Raw genomic sequence first — 19,340 nt, 5'->3', positions numbered from 1 at the left:
TTTATTTCACATAGCATAATGTTCTCAAGTTCATTCCATGTTGTAGTATGTGACATAATTTTGCTTCTTTTGGAAAGCTGTGTAACATTCCATTGTGTGTATACACCACATTTCCTTTATGTATCTGTCAGTGGGTATTTTGGTTGCTTCTATCTCTTGGGTATTGTAAATAATGAAGCATTGAACATGTGTGCAGATATCTCTTCAAGATCCTGCTTTGAGTTCTTTGGAATGACACTTTATTTGTAATGTGCATTTTTTTTTTTTAGTTTATTTATTTAGAGAGCAAAAGAGAAAAGCATGAGTTGGAGAGGGGCAGAGAAAGAGGAAGAGAGAGAGAGAATCCCAAGTAGGCTCCACACTGTCAGCACAGAGCCCAACTCAGGGCTCAAACTCACAAACAGCGAGATCATGACCTGAGCCAACCAAGAGTCAGATGCTTAACACACTGAGCCACCCAAGCACCCCTGTGATGTGGTTTTATACCCTCTCTTACCTGACCATTCCACTTGGTGTTTTTCTAGATTTGTTTCCTTTTTCTAAATACAAGCATTGCAGTTGTAGTCAGTCAAGGCCATGGATTCTTTTTTTTTTTTTTTTTTAATGTTTATTTATTTTTGAGAGAGAGAAAGAGCATGAGCAGGGGAGGAGCAGAGAGAGAGGGAGACACAGAATCTGAAGCAGGCTCCAGGCTCTGAGCTGTCAGCACAGAGCTTGATATGGGGCTCAAACCCATGAACTGTAAGATCATGACCTGAGCTGAAGTTGGACACTTAACTGACTAAGCTACCCAGGGGCCCCAGGGCCATGGATTCTGATGAAATATATCCCTGTGGGACCTCAGAATGCAAACCTGGGCACCAAGCAGCTGGAAAACCCACAACAATAGAAGGAGAAGATAAAGCAATTTGTGCAACATTATACAATGAGATACTTAAATGGCTTCATGCTTCACACAGTTAAGATTTACCTCTCCTCTGTAAAATTGTCTTTTCTTTGATTTTTGTCTCAGTCTCTGAAGAAAATCCTTTCACAGTTAACCTTCTTCCTATGATCATATGGCAATCATATCCATTCCCATCTTCTCCTTTCTTGGCTTTACTGTTGGAGGGTAGTAATAAGACTAACCTTTTTTGAATACTTACTGTGTTCAGGCACTGTGCAAGTTCTTTTGTATATTAACTCATTTAATCCTCACAAAAACCCATGAAGAACTCTTATTTTTATCTACATTTTGCCAATAAGAAACTGAGGTGCCAAGGGAGTATGTGACTTTTGCAAGGATATTCAAGTATATAAAGATGTGGGCCAGGGCTCATGGCAGACACGATAGAGATGACCTCAGAGCAGCCCTTGGAAGACACAATGAGGAATCCATTCATTGTTGGGGTCCTATGGCACAGATTCACGAGGGCTTGATTGGGGCTGCCGTGGGGCCCAGTCCAATGAACATGCTGGGCTGATAACTGTTTGATCATTGTTCTAGCCCAGCAAGCAGCTAAGCTAACCTCAGTCCCCACTGATATTCTTGTGGTGTGTCTAGAATCAGATACTGGGAACATTCTGATCCCGGAAAATGATGGCATCACAGTGGCAGTGCACAAAATGGCCTCTTGACGTCCCCTATCAGTTCTATATCAGCCTGTCATCGGGGTTCAATCCTACCTATGTTAATTATCTTATAGAACTATTAAATTTCCAGTCGTTAGGCCATTTATTTAGTGTGCATTGGGCACTTTTCTATTAATTTTACAGTAAGCCACTTTTGGACCCTCAACAGATTGACTTGTCAAAATATTAGTAAGAAAGATCTAGGTCACTTTGTGTACAGAATTTTGTTATGTTCAATAAATCTGGTTGGAGGAAAAGAAAAGCATATAAAAATACAGTGATAGGTACACAGAAAATCAAATAGAAAGGGACACAACTCCAGAAAAACCCACAAAGTACAAAAAGAAATGAATGTAATTACTTCTGTTATTTGGATCAGCTATGAATAACACTTACATAGTAATAAACACTACCAATTTAACAAAAATTATGTTATATTGGGAGGACTGGAGGAGGGGAAATGTATGTTACTGAGTAGGCGGTTTAAGACCACAGAATTCTCATCTTCTATGGTATGAAGTCAATAGATGATTCCCTAATCAGTACATGAAAAAATAGCATAAGCATATTTTTGGAAATATACCAAGAAATAGTTAAAATAGCAATATCTGTTTCTTACCCATTTCTTACATACAGATGATGGAAATCTCCCTGGAATGTTTGTGTAAGAAGGGGTATTCATCAAACAAGTCCTGGAACTATACAACGGAACTGGCCTGGTAAGGGAGCTGCTGTGGTTGCCCCCAGAACCAGCTGCATCCATTGTGGCCAGGAAACTCCTGCTGTTAAAACTAACCCTAGTATATATTGCCTCTGCTGTAGTCAGACCAGCAAAAATGAACTGTAGCCACCCAGCCAGTTTCCCCACATTCTTTGCTTCTAAATCAAAGTACATGATTAGTAGAACCTTAGTCACATTCCTCAGTTCTGTAGCAAGGGAGGTTGGGACTTTTCCCCCTAATTCTACTTTGGCAAAGTGGAGCTCACTAACGTGAAGGATGATCAGACTATGAGAGAGCACTATACAGTGCCTTGTCTCTTCCTTTTCTCTCACCCACTATGTCCCCAAATCACTGAAATTCTGTGTAAAATGCTTCATAAATAGCTTGTGAATCCATTCACTTTTTTTTTCCACTTTCCCTGACATTTCTCTAGATTAAGTCACTTCAACAATGTCTAAGTTGGTCTCACTTTATATTTGTATTGCCTCTTTAGATGAGAGCATAGGAAATAAGCTAGAAAAGGGAAAGAGAGAACCTTGGAATTTGTGGATTTCATAGAAATACTGTCAAATTAAAATGTAATGGTAGACAGTGCTAAAGGGAGAGATAAATCTAAATTGTTTCCAAAGAGACAATTTAGTACTTTTCTTAACAGAAGCAAAACTCCTCCCAGCACCTTAATGTTGCTGCATGAACATATTCAGGGAAGCCATTGTATGTGATGGTACAGACACTCTGGACAGGAGATTAGAGTTCAGGTTCTGTGATCTTTGCTCTTTCTGTGGTCTTAAGTGGCCCCATAACTCTGAGTTTATTTGTTACAGAAGCATTAGAGAATTTCTATGGAATAATCAGGCATTTTTTAAGTGCTTTTAGCACTAAAATTGGGGCACCTGGGTGGCTCAGTCAGTTAAGTGTCTGGCCAGCTCGGGTCGTGATCTCTCTCTGCCCCTCCTCCATTCTCTCTTTCTTTCTCTCTTTCAAAAAATAAACATTAAAAATATTTTTAAAAATTAATAAAAGCACTAAAATTTCCAGTGTCCAAATAACTAAACAAATGATGGTCCACCTACACACCAGAATGCTATGTAGTCATTTAAAAGGATGGTATAACTCTATACTAATATGAAACAATTTCCAAGATATTCTGAATGAAGAAAACACAGTATAGAGAAATATACATAGTATGCTAGCATTTTGTGTGTATGTGTGTGATGGCATGTGTGTGTGTGCTTTTCATGAATGTAGGCATATTTATGTTTGTAACTTCACAGGCCACCTTTGGAGGGCTCAGAAATAAGTGGCCATAGTGACTGCCTTCAGAGAAGAGAACTAAATCACTAGAGGTGGGCTTAGGTGAGGATTCATTATCTTTTGAATTTTGGTCCATGTGCTTATATTACCAACTCAAAAAATATTTTTTTAATGTTTATTTGGTTTTGAGAGAGAGAACGCACATGCATGCTAATCGGGGAGGGGCAGAGAGAAGGGGAGACAGAAGATCCAAAGTGGCCTTTGTGCTGTCAGCAGAGAACCCAATGTGGGGCTTGACCTCACAAACCGTGAGCTCAAGACCTGAGCCAAAGTCAGATGCTCAACCGACTGGACCACCCAGGCACCCCCATAATTATTTTCAAAGAACCCAGAATTAACTCCTACCTATGAAGGCTGAAGAGATAAAGGTTGAGAGAGAATTAAATTTGAGCCTGGATGCAGCAGGAGCTTGGGGCTCCTCTTTTACCCATACTATTCTATATCTTTACTTTTCTTCTTTTCTGAAGCATTTACCTTTAGTTTAAATATTTACAGATCTATCGTTTACCATGTAGGGTTTTTGTTGTGCCGTACATTCTCAAGTTTTCAAGTTTCTCTGCTGGGAACAGATAAATTCTATTAAATATTCAAAATGTGTAAGTCATGAAAAATGGAAGGACTTTCAATAGGAGTTCTTTATATCTGCAGCTTACAAATAGTTCTGCCTGATAGTTTTATAACACCCCATATACAGCATTTTGCAGTGTACAGAATGCATGCACATACGTTATCACTTGATCCTTTGCACAGAAGCTCCATGTGATTCTTGCTATTCTCAGCTTTGTCCAAGATCTAAAATTAGAACTAGGCTGACATTACATTTCACTTGGTTACAAGTCTGACTGAGGATTTTAATCATCTGGAGCCACATGGAAAACAATTCTCCCTGAAATCCTCTTTCAGCTGGTAATCACTAACTTTGGGCATGTCAGCTTCTGCGTCCTCTGACAGTGGTAAGTATTTTTCCAAAACACTTCTTTCCTATTCTTCACATGGAAATAGACTGCTGATGGTGCCTTTACTGGGTCTGAATCTGCTGGAATGCACAACTGAACTTAGAATTGAATTTACAAGTCTCTTTTGGGGTCTCATAGTCATTCATGTAATTGTCTTCCTCTGGAAGATGGATTTCTGTAAAAGTTAAGCATTTTTTTTTAGTTTAGTTTTGTTTTTGTTTGTTGTTTTGTTTTTTGTTTTGCTTTCTTTTGCCTTTAGAAAGCAGACTCTCCCAGTTATGCCCTTGCCATACTATGAGCTTTTGTGTTATGGTAGTCATTGGAGGGAACACAATCCTATGCTAGCAGCAGAAATACATATGTTATTACTGACTTGTTTTCCTGGAAGGGGAACTGGTTGCTGGGAAAGGAAAACTGATGGCTGGATCAAGTTTAATGGCAAACTGAGAAACCTAATTAGCATATGAATGGTTATATATGTTTAAAAAATACACATTCACATGTAGATACTTGATAGTTTTAAAAAAGGTTTTCTTATTTGGTAAACACTTCAACCTTGTTCAAATCTGAGACAATAAATTGTAGGTTCACTGTGATGTACCTAGGGGTTTGGATTAGCAGCACCTGTATGCCAAGGTTTCTTGCTGGCAAAAAGCTCTTGCAACCTGTTCCTATGCTAATTGTGCAGGCATTGCTTAAAAATAGGGACCCTCTCCTAATAATTTGCTGAATATTGGAAATTATATATCCATCCTAAAATTGTAAACATTTTTTCCTCTGTAATGGAGTTTTTCTCCCACCCCTGTCTCTCTCTCACACATTGCATAGTTTTCTTTTTTTTGCACTGCATAGTTTTAAAGAAATTAGTAATTTAGAGGAGATTAATAATGAAAAGCAGCATTCTCTGCCCCTTTTCTGTCACTCTAGAAGTGACAGGATTTTGTTTTCAATAGTTGCCACCTTTGTTCCTGTTTTTTTGTTCAAGAGGGGTTATTATTGATCAACTTTAGGCACAATCTACAGAACTTCATTATGAAAGATGATGCTCAAATTCACTTACACCCTTCTAGAGTTATATTCTTAGTTTTAGTTTCTCTCTTGATTACCTTTAGAGCTTTAAACAAATACTTAAGTCTCTAGTTCTCATTCCATAAAATAGAGACAGTATCTATGACTCCCCACTTTGAAGATGTGGCTTTTGGTGTTCTTTCCTCTACACCTCCATTTCCTTCTTTCACATTCTGTTAAAGCATTTATTCTTATTTTTATATTTTCAAGATGTATTATACTTATTACATTCTGTTCTTTAGATGTAAACATGTCTTCCTTGCTTTGTCATGGGTTGATTTATTTCATAAGTTGATTTCCATCACTCAGAGAAGAAACTTTGTACCCTTAGAAGTCACTCCCCATTTCCACCTCCGAAAAGCCCCTGGATATAACTAATCTACTTTTTTTTTTCTCTCTATGGATCCCATATACATGGTCTTCTGTGTCTGGTTTCTTTCACTTAGTATACTTTCATTCAAAGTTCATCTACAATGTAGCCTGTATTGGTACTTATTCCTTTTTCGGGGGAGTAATATTCCATTGTATGCATATACCACATTTTGTTTATCCATTGTCAGTTGACAGCCATTTGTTTCCACTTTTTGGCTATTGTGAATAATGCAACCTCAATATTCATGTGCAAGTTTGTGAGCATACGTTTTCATTTCTCTTGGGTATAAATCTAGGCGTGGATCTTTTTCTATGTTATACCTTCCATTTTTTCCTATTTTTATGTTAGGTGTGCCTCTTATAAACAATACACAGGATTTTGTATTTTATTTAATTGGACAATCTTTATATATTAAACTATGGCATTTAGTAGTCAGGGAAGTATAAATTGTGACCATAATGAGATTTTATACAGCAGTGTGTTGGTGAGGATGTACATCAATGGAAACCTTGTACAGTTGTAGTAAGAGTATAAATGGGCACAGTCACTTTGGAAAACAATTTCGCTCTATCTTATAAATTTGAACATTCACATTCACTATGATCCAGCAGTTAAAGTCCTAGGTATATACCCAATAGCAGCAATACCCACTTGAGCACCATGAAGATAAGGACAAGAATTTGGGGAAAATACTGCTCATAATAGCAAAACTCTGGTACCCAAATATCCATATTCATTGGGATGGAAAAATTAAATCATGGCATAGTCATACATTTTGGAGATCATGGCTTCCATCAGTATATAAAATGTTCTACTTCCTTTATGGAGCTATATATTTCCCATGATATGGATGTACCGTAATTTATTGATTAAAGGTTATATTGCTTCCAATCTTTTGCTTTTATGAAAAAACACTGAAGTGAATAACTTTATAATATGTAATTTTACAATTGAAAATATTTGCAGTACAAATTCTTATGAATGTGAATGTGCATTTGTAAGACTGATAGATATGACCGAATTTCTCTCCACAGAGAATAACAAATATGGCCACCTTTAGTGTATAAAAGTACCTGTCCCCCTACACTGTTGCACATTTCACTTCTTCCTTTCCAAACTTTATACGTTTCTATTTGCTTCTTTTGCCTTACAGCATTCCAGTAAATGTTGAATAGTTGTGATTGTGGACATCTTTGACTTCCTGAATTTGGAAGGAAATGATGAATTGTGGATCATGTTCTTTCACTATTGCTAATGCAATTTGAAGAAAAAATCAATACAATTATTTGTAAGGCAAAGAATATTCCATCAAATGAATCTACCATAATCTACATAACCAATCCCCTATTTTTATTTTCCTTTCCTTTCTGAGATTCAGGTCACAATCCTCAATATTACATCTATCCCTCTGCAATTTATTTAGAAGAGCCAGTAATCCTAGTATAATACCACTTAACTGGATTCCAGCTTGTGCCTATAGCATCTAGATTAAGTAGATATCCCAAGATGCTGGTCTTAAATTTATATATCCGCTACTTAGCCATTTTCATATAACTGGGCATGTAAACTAGTTGCAGTTTTTCATTATTGCAAATTACATAGTAACAAGGGAAGTTGACTTGGCTTCAATTCCCACCTCTGCCACATGTTAGATATGAGACCTTGAACAAATTGCCCATCTTCAAGGCTCAGTTCTCTCATCTGTATTTTACAGACAATGAAAGCACCCATGTCATAGGATTTTTATGAGGATTATTAACTGAGACATGATATGTAAAGTGTATAAATAATTTTGGGAACATGGAAAGTGTTCAATAAATACACGCTACTGGGATCATTTTGGAACTTTGTGAATGTTCTGAAACACATTCTTTTTTTCCCCTCTGGTACAATTAGGTCCTTTTTGAGATGGCATCTGTGATTCAGCTATTCAGAACCTAATGAAGTTGGTGACTCTGTGACAATGTGGAGAAATCATGTCAGAAAATGTGGTTTGTACTGGGGCTGTCAATGCTGTAAAGGAAGTTTGGGAAGAAAGAATAAAGAAACACAATGAAGACCTGAAGCGAGAGAAGGAATTTCAACAGAAGTATGCTTTAACATGTTTATTATTTTGAATTAGTGAAAAGTCAGAACATCATCATTCTAGAAAAGAGCACTTATTAAGTGCCTTATTGTTGAATTTGATAGAGACTTTTATTTACTGAAAACTCAAAATATAACTACAGGGCTATCCCTGACTCAATTAAGTGTGATTATGTGATGGTGGCCACAAAAAACCCAACTGTCTGTATGTAGTTGGGGCACCAGGTGGCTCAGTCGTTTAAGCATCTGGCTCTTGATTTAGGCTCATGTCATGATCTCCCGATTCATGAGATCCAGTCCTGTGTCGGGCTCTGCACTGTCAGTGCAGACCCTGCTTGGGATTCTCTCTCCCTCCCTCTCTCTGCCCCTCCTCTGCTGGCACTCTCCCTCTCTCTGTTTCTCTCTCTCAAAATAAATGAACATTAAAAAAAAATAGTTATCTTGGGCCCTCATAGGAATCTGGTCAACATTCATCATAGTTTGATTAGTATCATTTAGTCTATTTTTCACTGATGGCTTGTTCAGTATAATAGTCCCTAGGTACTAAAACAGCATCTAGCAATGCTACGTAGTATAGATTCTCACCTATTTGAATAGCAGTGAGTTTCAGCCAGGTTCCCTGTGGATCACCTGATTCCTTGATTTGGGCTGTACTTAAATAATTTGGCTCTCATTTCCTCTGCCTTCTTGATATCTACCCACTTTCCTGATTGGATGTCTCCAAAGTATTCTATCTAATCTTGCAAGAATACCCACTTTCCTCATGGATCCCTACAATTCTCATTCATTAGATCTCTTTCTAAATATTAAATTGTCTTTTGTCTTGCAACATATACAGATATTGGGCCATTATGTTGTACACCTGATACTAATACAATGTTATATGACAATTATATTTCAGTGGGAAAAAATGCTCTTGTGTCAGTTAGCAAATACCATAAAATTCAACTAAAAATGGCTTAAGGAATAGGGAAGTCCTGAGGCAAGGCAGTTCCAAAGCTTTAACAGCTTTAGAGATTCAGCTTCTTTTCATCACCTCCTACTGCTAATCTCAGTGTCTCAGTTTAGTTCTTAGGGTAGCCTCCCTCAGTGTCACAGAATGACTGGTGTACTTCCAGGCATCATAGCCAGACCTCATTATGTTATCAGAAGAGTGGAAACTATTTCTGTTTCTTCAAGAATGAGGAAGCCTTTCTGAGGTGTTTTAGCAAACCTCTCCTTCACCTCTCATTGACCAGAACTGGGTAATTTGTACTCCCCTAATGCAGTTCCCTTCTAGGAGAATGAGACTGTGTGATTGGTTTATATAAATTAAGATTTATACCTGGGTTACTTGGGGGAAGTATAAATACTTGAAAATAACAGCTATTCTCCCAGCAAAGAAGAGGGGGAAAGGTACATTCTTGATAAGCAACTATTTTGTGTCCGCTATCTGTAAAAACAAAAATCCGGCTGGGGAAGGGCCACTCTTCCCAACCAAAGCCAGTAAAGAGAATAATGATGCTGACAATGATGAGGTAGCAGCCGTTGGTTGTGCACTTACTGTTTACTAAGTACTCTGCTAAATGTTTTATCTGTACTATCTCATTTAATCCTCTCAACATACTGAAACAGTGTCTTGATGAGGATTATATTGCATTATGAGAGATGGAAAACCAAAATAATATTTTCTACACAAGACATGTTAACTTTTCCTGGTACTTGATCTATGGCTGGAATAGCACTCCACTGAGTCAGATGGTCTGTGTTGCCCACGGTCAGGCTTTTATCTTGTTGCTCAACTGTGCATGGCTTCCATTCCTAACGGAATCGATGTCACCCAATGGCCCCAAATAGATTCACCAACCTCAGCCAACATGTTTGATTCCAGCTAGCAGGAAGTGGCACACACTACTACTTCTGCTAACATCCCATTGATACGATACATATCTAACTACAAGGAAGGATGGCTAAATGAAGTCTTGTGCCCAGTTGAATTTAGAGCATCTATTGAGGAAGAAGAGGAGTAACAGATACAGGGGAATGACAAGCAATCTCTGCCACACATGAGTGTTCATTAAAGAGACAGAAAACCTGAGAGATAGGCCTAATTCAAAGAACACAATGCTAATAAATGCAGAACTGGTATTCACACTCAAGCAATCCGACTCAGGAAGCATGATATTCACCTCAGGTCTTACATCTCCCTAGATTGGCCCTTGATATATAAAGCTACTCTTATGAAACCCATTATATTTGTATTCTACAATTATGATAAACTTGACTCTAGAGTACTCTTTTTAAATTTTTTTTAAGTTTATTTATTTCAAGAAAGTGAGAGCACCAGCAGGGAAAGAGCAGAAAGAGACGGAGAAAGAGAGAATCCCAAGCAGGCTCCACACTGTCAGCACAGAGCCCAATATGTGGCTCAGACCCATGAACCATGAGATCATGACCTGAGCTGAAATCAAGAGTCAGTAACTTAACTGACTGAGCCACTCAGGTGTCCCAAGAGTACTCTTTTTTTTTTTTCTTTTTAATTGATTGATTGATTTTTGAGAGAGCGAGAACAAGAGCAAATAAGCAGGGGAGGGGGGGGGGAGAGAGAGAGAGAGAGAGAGAGAGAGAGAGAGAGAGAGAAGCCCATGCAGGTTCCTTGCTGTCAGCACAGAGCCCGATGTAGGGATTGATCTCACAAACCGTGAGATCATGACCTGAACCGGGATCAGGAGTCAGATACTCAACCAACTGAGCCATCAGGAGCCCCAACTCTAGAGTATTCTTAACAAATCATTTCCTTTTTTAAAACAGTGGGTGGGAATCGTGACTTGCTTCTAAACTCCCGAATGTCACCTATCATACGTGTTTAGTTAAGAACCATTTAATTTTAGTAGCTTCAAGTTCTCTCTGTGCAAAACAGGCAAGGGGTAAAATGATTATGAATGTAATCTAATGCTGGGGCGCCTGGGTGGCTCAGTCGGTTGAGCTTCTGTCTTCTGCTCAGGTCATGATCTCATGGTCTGTGAGTTCGAGCCCCGCATCGGGCTCCTTGCTGACAGCTTGGAGCCTGGAGCCTGCTTCGGATTCTGTGTCTCCCTCTCTCTCTGCCCCTCTCCCACTCATGCTCTGTCTCTCTCTGTCTCAAAAATAAATAAAAACATTTAAAAAATTTTAAAAAAGGAATGTAATCTAATGCTTCTCTCAGCTAAAGGTGGCTAAAGATTTAGTTCAAAAGCATCAAGTTTAAACAGAAATTGACCTCATTGTCTTTTGATGCCAAGCTATCTTGAGGAAATCAAGCATTTAGGAAAGAGTTGGTGTGACAAAATCTGGGAAAGTCTTTAGACTATGATAAAAGAGTTTCATAGGAGGTAGAAAATTTCTATGTAGAAAATTGGAAGAACATCAAGCTTGAACTAAGCAGTGGATGAATTATAGAATACTAGAGCTGGAAGGGAACTTAGACATTATTTAATCGAAACCCCATTTTAATAGGCAAAGCCCACAGAGGTGGTATGTGTTGTCCACGGTTGCCAAATTAAGTGATACATTCTGGACTTAGATCATAGAAATTCAGATCCAGAAATAACTTAGGAATCATTGTAGAGATGGAAATAGACTTGTTGAATAATAGCCTCACTGTAAACTTATCAAGGACGGAGCTTTCTTCATGCACAATGTGCAGCGTCGCATTTGGCATATAATGGTTGCTCAATGAGTTCTTTAAGTAAAAGGTTAGGGAACAAGACACCTGGTTACACTTGTCATTAAACCTTGTTCTGAAATACATAGATCTCTTAGTATCAAGAAGTTAGCAATCATCATGCTTACTGTTTGAATAGTTCTAATTTTTAGAAAAGTGATGTAATAGAAAATAAAAATGTTCTAGTATAGAAATAAACCATTTGCAACCTTTTACTAGTAATTTTCATAGCTTACTATTATTGTTATGTATATTTGCAATGTACCAAAAATCAATAGGGATGTATTCCAGAATGATGAAGGTTTTATGCATTTTTATATCTGAAAAACAAAATCTGAATAAAATTGCAATGTAATCACATATGACTTAACTCTGAAGTTGGACTGTATTATTTGCAAGTCATTAAAAAGTTATTAACTATCTATGGATTAGATGTTTAATAAATGCAAGTCAAAAGAACAATGAGATACCACTTTGCATTTACTAGGATGGCTATAATTAAAAACATGGACAATAACAAATGTAGGCAAGAATGGCAAGGCATGAAGCCTCATGTGCTGCTGGAGGGAAGGTAAAATGGTACTAGCAATTTGGACCTAGTTTGGCAGTTCCTAAGAAAAGTTCAAAATAGAGTTATGATGCAGCAATTCTACTCCTAGAACTGTACCCAAGATAAATGAAAACGTATATCTACGCAAGAACTTGTTCACAAATGTTCATAGCAGCATTATTCATAATAGCCAAAAAGTGGAATTAACCCAAATGTCCATTAACTGACGAACTGATCAACAGAACAGTGGAATGTTATTCTTCGATAAAAAGGAACACAGTACTGAAACATGTTACAGCACAGGTGAACTTTGAATAAACTTATGCTATGTGGAAAGACCACAATATTGTATAATCCCATAGAAATGGGAAGTAGATTAGTGATTGCCATGGGCTGAGGAAGGAAGGAATGGAGAGTGACTGCTAATGGGTGTGGAGGTTTTTTGTTGTTTTTTGTTTGTTTTAAATTCCACTTAATATGCAGTGTAATATTAGTTTCAGGTGTACAATATAGTGATTCAACAGTTCATACAACACCCGGTGCTCATCTCAGCAAGTGCACTCCTTAATCCCCATCACCTAATTAACCCATCCCCCCATGCACCTTCCCTCTGGTAGCCATGTTTGTTTTCTATAATTAAAAACTCTGTTTCTTGGTTTGCCTCTTCCCCCCCCCCTTTGTTCATTTCTTTTTTTAAAAGTGTTTTAGCAGTCTCTCTCTCTCCCTCTCTTTTTTTTTTAAATTTATTTTGAGAGGGAGAGAGCATGAGCAGGGAGGGGCAGAGAGAGGGAGGTAGAGAAAGAGAATCCCACTGACATGGGGCTCAATCTCACACCTAACCCACTGAACCACCCAGGAGCCTTTGCTCAGTTATTTCTTAAATTCCACATGACTGAAATCATGTGGTGTTTCTTTCTCATTAGCATATTAGCATATTCTCTACCTCCATCCATATCATTGCAAATGGCAAGATTTCACTCTTTTTTATGGCTGAGTAATATTTCCTTCTTTATCCATTCATCAGTTGATGAACAATTGGGCTGTTTCCAAAATTTGGCTATAGTACATAATGCTACCTTTTGAGTTAGTATTTTTGCATTATTTGAGTAAATACTTAGTAGTACAATTGCTGGATCATGGGATAGTTCTTTTTTTAATTTTTTGAGGAACCTCCATACTGTTTTCCAGAGTGGCTGCACCAGTTAGCCTTGGGTATAGAGTTTTTTGAGTGATGAAAATGTTTTGGATCAGAGAGCGGTGTTGGTGAGCAACTCTGTGAATATATCCAAAACCATTGAATTGCATACTTTAAAAGGATTGATTTTATGGTATGTGAATTATAGCTCAATAAAGCTGTTATTTAAAAAAAAATCTATGGAGCATTGTGACACTTTTCAAAAACTTAAATATAGGGCATTTATGAAACTAATCATGTTTATAATTCTTGCAAAACAAATTCTTTTTCGATTTCCAGATACTACTAGTCAAGTGGTTGTTTTTGATGGGTCACTTTTTACATAAAAGTGAATGCTACCTGTGTCATTACGGGTCAACTAAAATGTTTTCTTGTCTCTTAGGCTAGTGCGAATCTGGGAAGAACGAGTAAGCTTAACCAAACTAAGGGAAAAGGTCATCAAAGAAGATGGAAGAGTCATTTTGAAGATAGAAAAAGAGGAATGGAAGGTTAGCTTCATACAAGTACTATTTGATTTTCTATATTTTGCATTTTATGGGAGAGTTGAGAAAATGATTCTGAGACTGTGTGATTAAGTCTGGAATAGTCAGAAATTCTCATTTTAATAATACACCAAATGAATTGGGGCAACATGAACAACCGAAAAGAAATATAACTTCACTTTTTTTTTTTTGGTAAAAATTCAATTTGCTGAAACTCTGTTTAAATTTAGGTCATTTGCAATTTTTCTCCTACTAATCCTACTAATAAGCAATTTCTCATTTTCCATAAAAAGATGACCATTTGCCTAACAAAAATCATACAGCTTTTCCAAAATAAATGCTCAGTTAAAACTCCACAAAATGGAATAGAATATTCATTTTTTTCGAGGTCTACCACCCAGTTCATATTCTCTCATAAACACACACACACACACACACACACACACACACACACACTTGCTTAATTACATTAGGCACACTCTAATTTTTGTAAGGGCCTCTATCCCTTGGGCCAGTGTTTATGTTCATACATATAGGTATGATTAGCTAAGGGGGTAGGTCCTTTATTTTCCCTTTTGGCTACTTTAGGTTGAAAGAGAAAAGGCAAAGAGTTCAGAAGAGCTGAAACTCTTAAAATCTTTAAATTAAAAAAAATCTGTAAAAACCTTTTATAAAATATTTCAAAACAGAAGGGGAAGAGGGGCGCCTGGGTGGCTCAGTCAGTTGGGTGTCCATCTTGGGCTCAGGTCATGATCTCGCAGTTTGTGGATTTGAGCCACAACAAGCTGACAGCTTGGGGCCTGGAGCCTGCTTGGGATTCTGTGTCTCCCTCTCTCTCTGCCCCTCCCCTGCTCACTCTCTCTTTCTCTCTCTCAAAAATAAATAAACATGAAAGATTTTTTAAAAAAAGAAGGGGAAGAGAAGTTTGAATTATTGATTAAAATGATTTTTTGGTTTCTCTGTGATTTCAACTAACCATCATATTCTCATTTCAACTGCATATATGTACTCTTCAAAAAGCCTAATACAACAACATCTTTAGAGCATAGCTCTATGTGTGTACGCTATTGGCCAAAATACATTCTTTTTGTTTATTCTGATTGGAGCGCCAAGGTTTAGCACCCCCACTCCCAAAGTAAAGGTCTTAAAACTTAGAAGTAACACAAAGCACTTGGAAATATAACCATTTAGGAAAATTTGTAAGGAAAAGTTCTTTTACAAATCAATCTCTCTACAATTATACTCCAGTGTGACATGATACTAAAATAATTTAAGTAATATAGTAATTCTGTCATTTATTTTACTTGAGTTTAGACCCTCCCTTCTTCTCTACTGAAACTGAGTCAGCTACAGGAATGGCAACTTCATAGAACTGGTTTGTTGAAAATTCCTGAATTCATTGGAAGATTTCAGAACCTCATTGTATTAGATTTATCTCGAAACACAATTTCAGAGATACCTCGAGGAATTGGTAAGGAAGATTGCTTTAATTTCTGCTTTTTACTGAGAATTTTTTTTTTTTTTTGATACATGGAGTAAAGACCTCATCTTTACATAGCCCTGAACCTTGAGGAAATTATAAACATCTAAATTGAAGGTTCCAGGGGATCCAAGCATCTAGGATTTACTGAGGTGATTTAAGATGAGAATTCAATGCAAGAAAAGTCTCTTTGGAAATATTATTGTATAAATTCTGGAAATGATATTTCTTGTTCAGCTAATCCTCCTAGAAGAGAATAGGTTGAAGGCAAGAGAGAAAATTAGAAAGATTCCTTAGATGAGAAAAAAGCAATCCCCAAATGGAAAATTGACCAGGATATAGTGTAGATAAAGCAAAATGAAAAAAAAAATACATATATTTTTTGCTTATAGCACTGATAAACCTGCTCCTCATCTTTAGAAGAGGCAGGACACATACTGGGAAAAGAAGTGTGAATTTGCCAATAGGAAACTGAAAAGTAAGTTATGCTATAATACTTCATAACTGGAAACATTGTTTTATATCTATCTGCTCTCTATTGTGTATTATTTTTTGTAGGACTGCTCACTAAACTTCAGGAGCTGATTCTTAGTTACAACAAAATCAAGACTGTCCCCAGGGAACTAAGTCATTGCGTGAGCTTGGAGAAACTAGAACTTGCTGTAAACAGAGATATATGTGATCTTCCACAAGAGGTCAGAAAGATATAAATGCCTATGATTTTATTCTCCGTCTACTACTGGTTTACTTCTTAATTGTGTGATCATTAAAAATAACACTGATGAAGAAATGCTATACATTTTATTTCAGAAAATATTTAGTGGTAATCATTTCCTGTTATTATAACATTTTTAGAGAAGTATCTATTTAGCATAAATATTGTCACAGTACTGACATCATTTGTGATTTCCTAAAAGGCCAGAGCAAAGAGTCTTTTTTATTTCTATTTCCTATTGAAGGCCCAGCCTAGCTTGTAGTTGTTACTTAGTAAATGCTTATTGGATGAATAAATGGTTATTATAAAGCACAGTGTGGTGATGGAAAAGCTCTTTTGTTTACTAGTTGGTGTTTATACAGTGTTCCTTTTTTGAGATACAGCTGAAGTGGTAAGAAATGAATTCTTCAGTTTAGGAAGTGTTTCTTTGCTAGCTTCTTTGGCTCTACCAAGTAAAAGCAAGGCAATGGGTTTGGAAAGCCTTCAGACTTTGCTTTGGTATGATAACCTTGTTATTAGTAAAGCCAAACTGGTCATAGAGATATAGACGTTTTCAAACATACTTCAAACATATTTAATGATCTTACAATCAGCAAAGAAATTTCCAAGGTGTTCTAACTTTGCAAAATAAAGTTAAGGAAAATAATAAAACTCAAAGTAGAAAGACTATTCCCTTTTTCCATTCTCCACTCACTATTTTTGGTGAGAATATCACTTTTCCCCAGAGCAGTAAATATGTCACCAATAATTATCACTCTGGCAAGTAAAACATAATTTCTACATTTTATCTACTTCATCTTACAACAGTTCAAGTTAATGAAATGTATGCACTTGCTTATGATAAAAATGATGATCACAGGGACAATTTTTACTTACAAGAGGGCCAATAAATATTTTATTTCTAACTCTTGTGATTTTCTTTCTGGGATTGGTTCAATCATTTAAAATGCTGTATGAATTTGGACATGTCTGTTAACTTGTGTTTACCTTAATTTTTTCACATAAGAAATAGGTTTTATTGGAACTAATACTAAAGTAAGATTTGAGCCTGGGATTATTTCCAAGTATGGCCCCTAAGTAGCTGTGTAGCCTCAAACACACCACTTTATATAACTAGGTCTCAATGTTCACATATGCAAAATAGAGACTGTCAGATGATAATAACATTTTTAATATGATACAATCAAAGGGTTCTAGTACCACTGAGAACTCAGCAACAGGAGACTTCTCTCTCAGCCATTACACTGCATACATGTATACACACAAAACATATTTATGCCAGTGTAAAAACAATCTTTTTATACTCCATTCTAAACCGTTTGAAAAATTTTAAAGGTGTGATTTTGAAAAAGTGTTTTGTCCGTGGCTTGAATTCTAAAGCCAGAGAAATATCGCCTCCTAAATGGAAACTTCCTGCTTTTTTTGCATTACCCACAAAACACTGGGTGTGTATGTGTTTCATTTTTTTTTTTTTTTTTTTTTTTGGTGTTAAAATTGTGGAAGGAATCTCAACATTCCCGGAGATAAAAATAAAACAGAACTTGCCTAGATAAATGGAAAGTTTTTTGGAAAAGTTAACTAAATTTTTACTCACATTTTGAAACTTTCACTACAGTGTTATATGGCAAGAGGTTTGTGGCCTTAGGTCCATGAAAACTTGAGTGCACATCACCCATCATTTCCAGTTGCATGGCCTCTCTCACCCATTTTGTCCATAAAATAGAAATACGATATTCATCTTATAAAGCTGATGAATAAACTAATGCTATAAGCATCATGAATATATTGAGATACTGATGTTGAGAGAAAAAGGCAAGTTAAAGAGAAGTACACTATCAAAATCTTCAAATAAAAATATTAAACTTTGTGAAAACATATATAATAGTAATAATAGAGAAATATATAGAAAACATATTTGTGTATAGTAATAAAAACAAAAAAACATATGCAGGAATATTAAATACCAAATTCAGGAGAGGGGTTCCCTCTGGAAAGGAAGAAGGGAGGAGTACACAGGAGGCAGTCATATCAGTATATATATATTTTTAAGTTTGAGAGAGAGAGCGTGCATGTGCAGGGGGAGGGGCAAAGATGAGAGAGAATCCTGAGCAAGCTCCGTGCCAACAGCATGGAGCCTGATGCTAGGCTCAATCTCATGAACCAGCGGGATCATGACCTGAGCTGAAATCAAGAGTCAGTCGCTTAACTGACTGAGCCACCCAGGCACCTCTATATTTTCTTTCTTAAGCTGAGCATGCTGGTGTTTGATATATTATTCTTAATACATTTTTATTGATTTTTTCATTTAAAAAATAGAATTACCAAACAGTAAATCCTGTGATTAACGCATGTAAAGCATCAGGCGCAAAAAAGAAGGCTCAATAAAGATAATAATATTTTGAAGTTTGGGTTTTCCCATACAAATCTCAGATACAGGATGAAAGGAAAACACAAGCAGGTTCTGCAAACCCTGGAACTTGGGTATTTGGAAGATAAGTTTTCTTGGAATAGATGAACTTTCTATACAAGTTTTTCATTTATCTGGAGGTTTTTTAGCTTTATTTTTATTTCAAAATTAATTTATTTTATTGTGGACTACTAGGACTAAATAAAGCCCAAGTGTAATCTGAATGTTCCTTGATGTGAAGTATCTCCTTTAGCAATGTGAGTGTTCTAGTACTTTACGTTGTGGACATTCACTTTGAAAAATTTTGCTTTCCTCTTCAGCTTAGCAATTTGTTAAAGCTTACTCACCTTGATTTGAGTATGAATCACTTTACTACAATCCCTCCTGCTGTGTTGAACATGCCTGCTCTTGAGTGGCTCGACATGGGAAGCAACAGACTTGAACAACTTCCTGATACTATAGAAAGGTAAAATAATTTTCTATGCTATTGGATGTGTTGAAGCCATCCGTAATAAATAAGAAATAATAGACAAAACAAAGGGGACCCTACCTAATCAATCACAATAGATCCACATAGTACTAATATGCTACTTTTTAACCGAATATTTTCATTTACTTAAATAAGCCTAAGGGTTTGGGGAGAGAAAAACTGACTATCTGACGTGACCATATTGACATGAATATGGCAAACAATAACATT

The 19,340-nt window shown here is 36.6% G+C and overlaps 1 protein-coding gene and 1 pseudogene across 3 annotated transcripts in view; both read left to right on the top strand.

The window, feature by feature from the left end:
- LRRC39 (leucine rich repeat containing 39) overlaps nt 1–19,340 on the top strand; it is a 31,086-nt gene that overhangs the window by 6,701 nt on the left and 5,045 nt on the right. For 2 of the 3 annotated variants that reach the window (XM_042997996.1, XM_042997997.1), the window contains 6 exons: nt 2,248–2,330; nt 7,941–8,133; nt 13,939–14,044; nt 15,353–15,509; nt 16,077–16,213; nt 18,961–19,106. In XM_042997996.1, the coding sequence (XP_042853930.1) occupies nt 8,021–8,133; nt 13,939–14,044; nt 15,353–15,509; nt 16,077–16,213; nt 18,961–19,106 (659 nt within the window). In that variant the 5' untranslated portion in view covers nt 2,248–2,330; nt 7,941–8,020. Of the gene's footprint in view, nt 1–2,247; nt 2,331–3,973; nt 4,244–4,550; nt 4,601–7,940; nt 8,134–13,938; nt 14,045–15,352; nt 15,510–16,076; nt 16,214–18,960; nt 19,107–19,340 lie in introns of those variants that run through there. The other variant, XM_007093637.2, reaches the window with a different exon arrangement.
- Nucleotides 1,318–1,617, top strand: LOC122240782 (annotated as a pseudogene).

This window comes from Panthera tigris, chromosome C1 (genome assembly GCF_018350195.1).
Source record: "Panthera tigris isolate Pti1 chromosome C1, P.tigris_Pti1_mat1.1, whole genome shotgun sequence".
NCBI lineage: Eukaryota > Metazoa > Chordata > Mammalia > Carnivora > Felidae > Panthera > Panthera tigris.
Note: the sequence above shows the minus strand (reverse complement) of the source record. Positions and strands in the feature narration are given on the sequence as shown.